Source organism: Vigna unguiculata, chromosome 5, assembly GCF_037176805.1.
Source record: "Vigna unguiculata cultivar grain cowpea cultivar isolate G323 ecotype 2 chromosome 5, ASM3717680v1, whole genome shotgun sequence".
Lineage (NCBI taxonomy): Eukaryota > Viridiplantae > Streptophyta > Magnoliopsida > Fabales > Fabaceae > Vigna > Vigna unguiculata.
This window is the reverse complement of record NC_140796.1, coordinates 11,417,890-11,428,319: the sequence shown is the minus strand read 5'-3', so window position 1 is coordinate 11,428,319 and position 10,430 is coordinate 11,417,890. Positions and strand designations below refer to the sequence as shown.

Genomic DNA, 10,430 nt, shown 5'->3' with positions numbered 1-10,430 from the left:
ACAACATTGCTGTCCTCCACCCGACCATTTTTGCTTTTTCTTTTTTTAAAGTGATGTCGTAGTTGGAGAGGACAACTTTTGTTTGAATTGAAAAGTAAAATCGTATCCTCTAACATGACGACTTTACTTTTCACTTTTTTTTCTTTTGAAAATTTTCAGTTTTAACTATTTTTAAAATTTTGCACTTTTCATTATTTTTTTAAAATATTTCAGATTTTTTATTTTTCCCTTTTTTTAATTTAACAGTTTTCATTATTTTTCCTTTTTATTCAAATTTTCCAGTTTTGATTATTTTTCGTTATTTGTCCTCATTTTCTTAAAATTTATCAGTTATCAATTATTTTTAACGTTGTACTTTTATGTATTTTTGTTTAAAATTTTTCACTTTTATAATTATTTTTTTTACAAATTTTGTTAGTTATAGAAATTATATTGATTGTATTTGTAATTATTTTTATTTGTACAATAAATTAACTTAATAAAATATATTAGATAATATAAAATTAAATAATAAAAATAAATTAAAAAATTGGATAAAACAATAAATTATTGAGGATAAGGACAATCTCTCCTATGATGTCCTTCGTTTCTACAATATGAACATTTACTTCGTCTGTTAGGACTTGGTTGATCCATTTCATTATGGATTGTATTAGTTGGTAGTTTTCCTCGTATTTTACTCTGCATGTTTGGATCTAGAATAAAATTTGGTCCAGTATATGTGGACCAATATTCTTAACTGGATGAAATTGTATTTTATATGCTTTATTGATGTTGTAGAGACTATAAACTAAATGGATGTATGCACTAGTAGACCATAAGAGGGACTAAGGGGGTTCATGACCCCCCTTTTTTTTTTACATTTATATATTTAATATATAATTTTTGATATATTTTTAAAAATTTAATATTTTTAATATATTTTATATATATGTTACTTTAATAAATTTTTATATATTTTTATTTATATATACAAGGAAAAGTATTTTCTTTTTGTTGTCCATATTTATTTTTTAATTTTATCTTTTAAATATTTTTTAAATAAAAATAGTTATTTTATTAGTATTATCTTTTAAATGATTATTTGTTTAATTGAATTATTTTTTATTTGTTTATTATTTTAAATTTAATCATTATAAATAAAAATTAATTATAATAAAATTATAAAAATTATTTATATTTTATTTTATAATTATAATAATAACATAATTATAATTTTATTAGTATAAAAGAAGTAAATACAATGTTTTTACTAGTTTATATAAAAACTTTGAAATTACTCTTTTGATTTCTATTTTTGTTCAAAAATATTAAGTTAGTCTTTTAGTTTTTCTAATCTCAGTTTGGTCCTGATTTTTTAAAAACTGATGTTTTCTTGTCCTTTTTTCGTTAATTTCTTAAATCGGATCAATGTTTTTTCATAAAAAATGAAATTGTGAATAAAGATGATTTATTTTTTTGGTATAATTGACATAACCCTCATGTCAATTTTGATGAAAACTTTTGCTCCGCTTCAAAAATTTTAACATAAAGATCAAATAGCATCCATTTTCTAAAAATCGAGACTAAAAAATCCTAGATGACCAACTTGACATTTTTGAAAGAAAAAATGTAATTCAACCAAAATTTTGGAACCCCCAATATATTAGTCGAAGATCCGCCACTGGATGTATGAGGTTAGATCTACATGGGAGAAAGAGCACACAGATATTACGTGATAACAAGGCAGTCCAAGAGCTTGAAAGTGACCACGATCATTTAATTTATCCGTAAAAGACATTGGTAGGCGGTAATCTTGCAGAGAAAACATCTCTTAAACTTAAATTCATTATTTTCTCTTGAGTATCGACGAACTTGATACATTTCCGCTTGTTGATTTTTTCTAATAATAACATTAATTTCCTCAGGATACTAATGGCCTGCTCGTAACATGGAGTTTGCCTTAACCCCTCTCTCAACAAATCATGTTGTGGTCCTGTCAAATGTTGCTTTAATTAAAGCACAAATTGGTAATGAACAAGCACTTTTTAAAATAGAATTCATACATTCTGCTAGATTTGTTGTCATGTGTCCGAATCTACTACCCCTATCAGAGGCCTGAGTCCACTTTTGTAGTGGTATCCTATCAATCTAAGCTGCCACTTCGAGTGAATGGAATTTCAATGCCGTCAATTTTACATCCAATCCGAAGTGGCAACTTGGATTGAAAGAATATTACTACAAAAGTGGACTCAGGCCTACGATGGGGGTAGTAGATTCAGACACATGACAACAAATTTAGTAGAATGTATGAATTCTGTTTTAAAAAGAGCTCGTTCTTTACCAATTTGTGCTTTAATTAAAGCAACATTTGAAAGGATCGCAACATGGTTTGTTGAGAGAGGGGTTAAGGCAGACTCCATGTTACGAGCAGATCACCAATATCCCGAGGAAATTAATGGTATTATTAGAAAAAAAATCAACAACAAGCGAGATTGTGCCAAGTCCGTTGATATTCAAAAGAAAATAATGAATTTGAAGTTCAAGAGATGTTTTCTCCACATGATGACCGCCTACCAATGTCTTCTACGGTTAAATTAAATGATTGGTGGTGTGATTGTGGTCACTTTCAAACTCTTCGACTGCCTTGTCATCACGTAATAGATGTGTGTTCTTTCTCCCATGTAGATCTAACATCATACATCCATCCAGTTTATAGTCTCCACAACATCAACAAAACATATGAAATACAATTTCATCTGGTTTATAAAGAATATTGATCCACATACACTGGACCAAATTTCATTCCAGACCCAAACATGCGTCGTAGGAAGACCACCAACTAATAAAATTCATAATAAAATGGATCAACCAAATCCAAACAGACAAAGTAAATGTTCATATTATAGAAATAAGGAGCATCATAAGAAAAATTGTCCTTATCGTCAGTAATTTATTGCTTCATCCATTTTTTTAGTTTATTTTTATTATGTAATTTTATATTATCTAATATATTTTATTAAATTAATTTATTGTACGAATAAAAATAATTACAAATACAATCAATATAATTTCTATAACTAACAAAATTTGTAAGAATAATAATTATAAAATTGCACAACAATGTTAACAAAAATTAAAAGTGAAAATTTTAAACAAAAATATATAAAAATGCAACATTAAAAAATTTGAGAACGGATAAATTTAAAAAAAACAAGGACAAATAACGAAAATTGAAAAATTAAAATAATCAAAACTAGAAAATTAATAAAAAGAAAAATAATCAAAACTAGAAAATTTGAAAACAAGAAAAAATAATGAAAACTATTAAATTAAAAAATATGAAAAAATTAAAAAATAAAATAATGAAAAGTACAAAATTTTTAAAAAATTAAAAAGAATTAAAATTAAAACATTAAAAAAAATAGACGAATTCACTTTTCGATTCAAACAAAAATTGTCATCTCTGACATCATTAAAAAAATAAAAGTAAAAATGACTAGGTAAAAGACGACTTCATCCTAAATATGATCCTGTCCTCCCATAACGACCTAATTTAAATAAAAAAAAGCCCGAAATACCAAAAAGTCAAGCAAAATTTAACACAGGCAACACCCTCCCCACCATAACTACTTTGGGTTAACACTTAAATTTTACCTCACAGTATAGGGCGAAAACGCTCTTGAAGATGGAAGAAAGTGCAGAAACCCTTCAACGCTGCCGGAACCGGTTTTACCTGCCATTCAGGAACACATACATTAAAAACCCTTACCAGCATTTCCCAATCCAGAACCATGGCGCTCTCCACAAATAAACAGAACCACCACCACCATCACCCTCCCCAACCGTACATTGAATAAAAGGCATTCAAATCTTACCTCTTTGAATCGGTGCTTTAATTGATGCAATCATTAAGGAAGGTGCCAAGGAACACGTCGAACCAACGTAAAATGGAGGGAGGTTCAGGTTACTTGTCCAACGAAAAATGGACGAGAGATGCACGGTATTAGCGAGTCGAAGAAGGAAACAAGAAGGGAAAAGTGGGAATGATACCCTACATTTAGGGCTTTTAATATATTTTATTAGTGGGCCTGATGGCCCCAAAGTTCTGCACTACGATGGGACACCTCGATAACAAGCCCCAAGCCCCGGAAGGAGTTGTTATGTCGAGGGTAGTGTTGTTGTGAATCCCTGCAACTATTTCCTCTATTATTACCAAAACTTTTTTATTAGACATTTATTGCAAAGCACTTCATTCGATACTTGTTGGTATATTTAAATTCTTTTTTGGCCATAAGTGAAAATTTTCAACATGGTCCACACCACCTCACACGTGTTCAATGTTGAATGGGATGCATCAAGAAAGACTTTTTCATCAGAATACGCAAAATTACTGATACTCAAATTCTTTTAAAGAGGGCATCGAAATTATACAATTTTTTCAAAAGAATCGTTAAAAGAATTCCCATCAAGAATTATGTCAAATATGTGATTCTTTATCTTTTAATAATAAACTTCCCTGCAAATCTATCTGTTCGGATAAGAGTCACTTGATACGAGTGTTCTGTACACTGCAAAAGCTGGGCCTTTGTTGAATCATAAAATATTAAAACAATGACTTCTTTTTGGGTCTCCGAAGGACTTTGTTTTTTGGATGTGTGAATCAACCGAAAACCATTTAATAAAAAACAAGTATAAATTTAGCATGATATACTATAGAAGCAATGTCACCGAATGTTACAAGTGAACTGAGAAATCACCCCGTACAAAATGACAATGAAGTAACAATACAATATAAATATGTAATATACATTTTGAATAAACATTGTAGTACTTGTTCAGAAATTGCATTCACTCGGGAAGACAGAACAAGAGAGACTAGGACGAATGCACAACAGAGAATGTCTATTTGCATGGAAAGGAAGTTCTGCAGCTACCTTCTCAATTTGTAGAAAGGTTCTTTCTCTAAGCAAGTGTTTTCGATGATCTTAGAGAAGGGTTTCGTTTTTTCCTTCTCTTTTTTTCTTTTCATCTCTCTTGTTTGCTCCCTACTCAGCTTCAAATTGTAAATGAAACTGCCTGAAGAAATCCTACGATGATGGCATATTGAAGTGGAATAGCCATGATATGACAAATGCGAAAACCATACAAGCAAGCAAGAAATTGAGGAAGCGATGGCCATGCCAAAATCTTCGAGGTTCTGTAGAAGGAGCAGTAGTGGAGAGTGTGGCTGCTGCTGTAGTACCATTGCTACCGTCGCTAACATGCTCTGTCGAATCCTCGTTTCCTCCATAAACATTCCGAGCAACAGCATGACAAATTTCACAAGTCCTGTTAAAGTTTAAGCAAACAGAAATTATTAGAAAAACCCAGAATTTAAACTTCAAGAGCAATCTGTTCGGGTGAATTGCTAATGTTGCAGTAAACAACCAGATTTTTTAAAATAAAATCAGTAGAAATTTCACGTCAATAACTGGAAGATTAGTTACAAAGAAGGGTTAAGACACCTCCAAGAAATCATGCCAGCTCTTACTAGAGATAATACTCCAAGCATTGTACAATTGCAATCATATACATCAAAAGCAACATTAACTGCTAACCACTTCGAAACTGGGTGCTTCAAATAAACAAGCAGGCTTGCCAATGCAAAAGGCCAAGCTGTTCATATGCCAGATATGAAAATATCATACAATAAAACCATGATATTTTCGGCTCATACACAAGAAGTATTGTTCAAGGGTGATCATAGTTTCTAACTCTAGTAATACACTAGTAATAAATGAAACTTCATTTTAAATTTAACAAAGATAATCATCAATCAACCTTACGGTTTATACTAAGGTAAATTATACTAAGTTGTCACAGCAGAAGAGTCAACCAATCAGAATTATGAATGATTTCATAGTTTTCCAGCTTTAGTTAGCCTAACTTAAATCTCTATATACAAGTGCCCAATTGCCTTTATATAAGTTCAAACATGTCTCTGACAAACCATGTCACATTTTTAAAGGATCAAAACTAAGGTAAAGAATATATCATAAATATTTGCCACCAATCAAAGCATCAATACATCAATTAAAGAAGATTCCAAAATTGGACAGATTCAAATTCTGTCGAATTATTTATTGGATTTTAGTTTAGCCATGAAGTAATGCATTTGGATGGATTTGAGTCTGAATCAATCATAACAATAGATCCTTCCTCAATAAATGGCCCCTATAATTTGCTTTTAAATTCACAATGAAGAATGGACGGTCACCAGTACATCAACAAAACATGCCCTACCATGTTACCATAAAAGCACACATAACTTGTTTCCTTACTTTCACTTAGAATTTAGGGACTGCCATTAAAATTAAGAACTAGCACCCTGCCACTGAATAAAAGTTTTAACTGTTCCATCGTCGGCAAGTGATTCTGCTGAACCAGAAAATGAACTATGAAATTATTTTACCTCAACAACTGCAACAAGGGACCTGGACTTTTGTACCAACATTCAGTAGCTTGTGGTACTCACAATTCATAACTATTTGGCCTCTAAAAGTTGACTCATACATCAAACTCGAACAGATTATATGGGACCAGTAACGTGCAGATTAAAATATTCACTTCAGCAAGCAAATAGCATCTACCAAGATATTTGAATCCATGAACAGGAGTCAGAAGGGGTCAAATCTCTACTTTGAAAGAGTAAAAAGAATAACAAACAAGAGTAATATATAGATTCCTAAAATTCAGAAAAGGGACAAAGCAGCAAAGAATCCCACTGTGCTTGGGTAGGCAAGACAGCGAATCAATGGGACTAGTTGATGCTTTACGCCTTTCTTTTTCCATAATCTTCATTAAATAATTTAATCTTCTATAACTTTCCCCTTTCTCGGACAAATAATTGAGTCTTCCCCCACCCTGCAATTTAATTCTTTATATTCCCCAGCCTTACACTCATTACTGAATTAAATAATTTCACAACACAAATTCCACGTTATACACTTCAATTACTTTCCACTCTATTCATTAAAATCAAACCCTTCAAGCAAACAAAAACCTGTGATTGATACTGTGAAGCCTTCAAACACCAATATTTAACATATGTTGGCAAGTTTCAGTTATCAATGTCATCAATCAACAAAAGGGTATCTAAAATTTCTAAAATGTAAAACTAAAATTTAGCATAAAAATAAAATCCATGAAACAAAAATAGTAGGGAAAGTGAAGGGTTTCAGTTTCACATTCACCTATTTCCCTTAATCTTGAACCAGGCCTCAGCACAGTGCTTGTGAGCAGCAGCCAAATCATCCTTACAGGAACAACCCAATTCTATGGGTACACCAGATTCATGGCTATCACTCTCCAAACCCATGTGACAAATCCTACAATCCATCTCCACTTTAGCCAAATGCACCTTGATCTCAGGAACCCCAGTTCTAGTTTCCAACTCCACAGAGCACTCAGAAACAGAAGAAGCTCTCCCAGAATGAGCAACACCCCCAGCCTCAGGATCAGAAACGCAAGCAAAGCTGTAATCATCATATGAACCACCATTTGTTGAGTAGAAACGAGAGTAGCAAGAACCATCATCGGCATCAGAGAAGCACAAGCTCCCTTCAACGCTCACATCACTTCCAACAAGCGAACGGCGATGGTTTCCTTGCTCCAAATCAACATTGGACATCTGCAAGGTGGCCATTTTTCGACCGACAAGACACCAAAACAAAGAAACAGCCCAACAACAACAATAACGTTTTCTCAGAGCTTGAGACAGAAAACACGAAATGCCTCAAAATTTGGAAAGTTGGGAGTACACATATAGAAGAAGGATATAAGATAAAAAAAAAAAATGGAACTTGGGGTTAAAAAAATTGAGAAACCGGATTAGGTGAGCATTCCCTTTAACCCCATCAATGCAAAGTTCCAACAAAAGTTTCAAGTTTTGGAAGGGGGTGAGGAAATTTGCATTTTTTTTTTTACTGTGAATGGAGAGAGAAAGGGTGTGAATGATGGGACGAAGAGTACTGATGCGGTGGAAGAAGGCAGAGACAGTGACCCTGCCAACAACAACACAAACAAAGGTGCTGTGGGAGCACAGAAAAACTCCCACGAGATTGCATAGATAAAGGAGTGTGTGACATGGGAAATAAAAATAATAACTTTAATATTTATTCTCTTCTCTACAAAATTATTTCTCTTCTAAAATACTATTTTGGTGAACAAAATTCATACATAATTTAACATCTTCTACGGTATATTTTGATACAAAACAATCATTTCAAATTAAACCATACACAATAGAATTTACAACTTAAGCCAAATGGTATGGACTTATATACACAAAACATAGTGGTTTATGAAAATAACGCTACCTTTTGGAAAATATATTTTAAATAAGAAAAAATAATAGAAATTATTTCAAAAGAATTAAATATACTTTAGTAATCTCTGTGTTATTCCATGAGGAGAGATCTTTTCACTTGAGTCAAGCTTTTTATATTTATTCACTTCTTTCAAAAAACTGTTTAGAAGACATTCTCATATTGAAATTAACCATATGTTAAAATCATGTTAAAATGTAATAAATATAATAATGAATATTAACAAAATTTATTAGGTTAGTTTTAGTTTTGACCTATATAAAAAGTTTTTTTTAATAAAAAATGTTAGCTTTTATTTTTTTTTTCACATTCTTTTCTCCTTCCTCACGATTTCTTCTTTCTTGTTCTTCTTTCTTGACCTAGTGTATTCCTTCTTTTATCGAAGTTAATGAACAAGAGAACAGTTTGTCGAACACAGTTAAGCAGATGCAGTGAGGAACCAAGTTGTGAAGAGGCATTGGTGGTAGAGAGGAGCACGATATCGTCGAGCAAATGCATTGAGAAACCAACTTGTGAAGAGACATTGGTGGTTGGGAGGACCAGGATGTTATCCTCAAATACTCATCTACAAACACTACAAGAAAAAAAGTTATTTAACTCTTAAAATAACATGATCACAGGTTGTCACTGAAATAGACATTGATTTACATCAGTCTCAAAATTAACCACTAAAATAACGACTGGTTGCTTGTTAGTGATAGTAGTTCGTATAATGACGAAAAAAAATATTAGTAGCAAAAATTCAATTGCTAAATTGATAACTATGAGAAATAGAATAAATTATTCGTTTTAACCACCGAATTTGTCGCCGAATAAAGCAGTTTATTAGTGACCACATTTTGTTTCAGTGACTAAATGACAACTTAATGGGTTTCGGTGGCTAAACATGAGTCCAATTTCCACTCAATTAAAAGATTAGCAACTGAGTAGTGTTCAATGGCAAAGTAGTGACTAAATATATTTCGATGGCTAAATTATTTTGAGTGCTTGCCTCCATTCTTTTCAACTTGCCTCTAATTTAAATGATTTCTAGTTTGCCTCCAAATTAAATGATTTCTAGTTTGCCTCCAAATCCCATTTCGTATCACACTTGCTCCAATATTTGGTGTCAAACCCTACCTTCGTCATCACTTTCCAATTCCTTAACAACTATTGTTCCTTCACATACCCATTTTGTGGCCAGTGTTTGAACCGTAACTTGCTAGCTTCTTTTTGAATCACAACTCTATGTGGAGTTTTTTGATATTGCTTACACAATTTTTTCCCTATTGCGTTGGGATTTCATTTCTCTATTGTGATTTAATACCCATGAAATTGCTTCAACTAGTAGATTTTTTGCTAGAGGAGTTGTAGAAATGGAGTTGCAAAAATGTAGGTTTTTCCTCAAAATTTTCCATCTTAATGCTTTTAAATAGTTTTCATTCAAATGCTACATATATGCTTTTGGTATGTGTTGGTAAGTTTATGTGATTATGGAATATGGAGAGTGCTTCTGTGTGCTTCAATGAGAATGTGTAGTTTGTGATGCAATGTTTGCGTGTGCGTGAAGGGAGTGTTAACAACGAAGAACTTTTAATGGAATAGGGGATGCAATAAAACAATGGTAAATGAATAAGGGAAGAAAAGGAAGGATGTGATGAAAGATTGAAGGAGAGGGAAGTGAGGGATGTGGGGTTTTATAAAATGTGAGGGTGGTGGGGATAGTTAAAGGGGAAGTAGTAACATCTCAACATAGTACTTCCTCCTTGAAAATAACTATGTTCACAACATACCATATGTTATTATCACAATCATAACTTCATACACTCTCATTTATATGCATTTCATCTCAATTTAATTACTTACTTTCATTCATTTATCATATTTAATACCATTCAACCCAATATATGATCAATATATTAATATGATGAAAGATAAACAAATTTTAACATTTAGAAACATTTTAAAACATGTTATCCAAAGTTTGAAAAGCACTCTCTTGTTCAGCTAACACTTAACTTGTCTATGAATTAAGCATATGTTGCAATTCACCTAATCACTATTATGCTTGCCCAACCAAAGACGTTATAAAATAAATCAACA

At 31.9% G+C, this 10,430-nt stretch overlaps 1 protein-coding gene across 1 annotated transcript; it reads right to left on the bottom strand.

The window, feature by feature from the left end:
• Positions 1 to 4,716: 4,716 nt before the first annotated feature.
• Positions 4,717 to 7,939, bottom strand: LOC114182939 (uncharacterized). Its single transcript, XM_028069752.2, has 2 exons — positions 7,215 to 7,939; positions 4,717 to 5,310 (listed from the first exon to the last, which is right to left on the bottom strand). Exons 1-2 carry the CDS (start codon positions 7,664 to 7,666, stop codon positions 5,070 to 5,072), a joined length of 693 nt encoding a protein of 230 aa, XP_027925553.1. The 5' UTR covers positions 7,667 to 7,939; the 3' UTR covers positions 4,717 to 5,069.
• Between the last annotated feature and the right edge of the window lie 2,491 nt (positions 7,940 to 10,430).

What these genes read in the sequence shown, in the direction of transcription:
- LOC114182939 (XM_028069752.2), bottom strand. Translation starts at nt 7,666, where the DNA reads ATGGCCACCTTGCAGATGTCCAATGTTGATTTGGAGCAAGGAAACCAT. An exon ending in TTCAAGATTAAGGGAAATAG is followed by an intron (nt 5,311 to 7,214) that starts GTGAATGTGAAA and finishes AAACTTTAACAG; the next exon opens with GACTTGTGAAATTTGTCATG.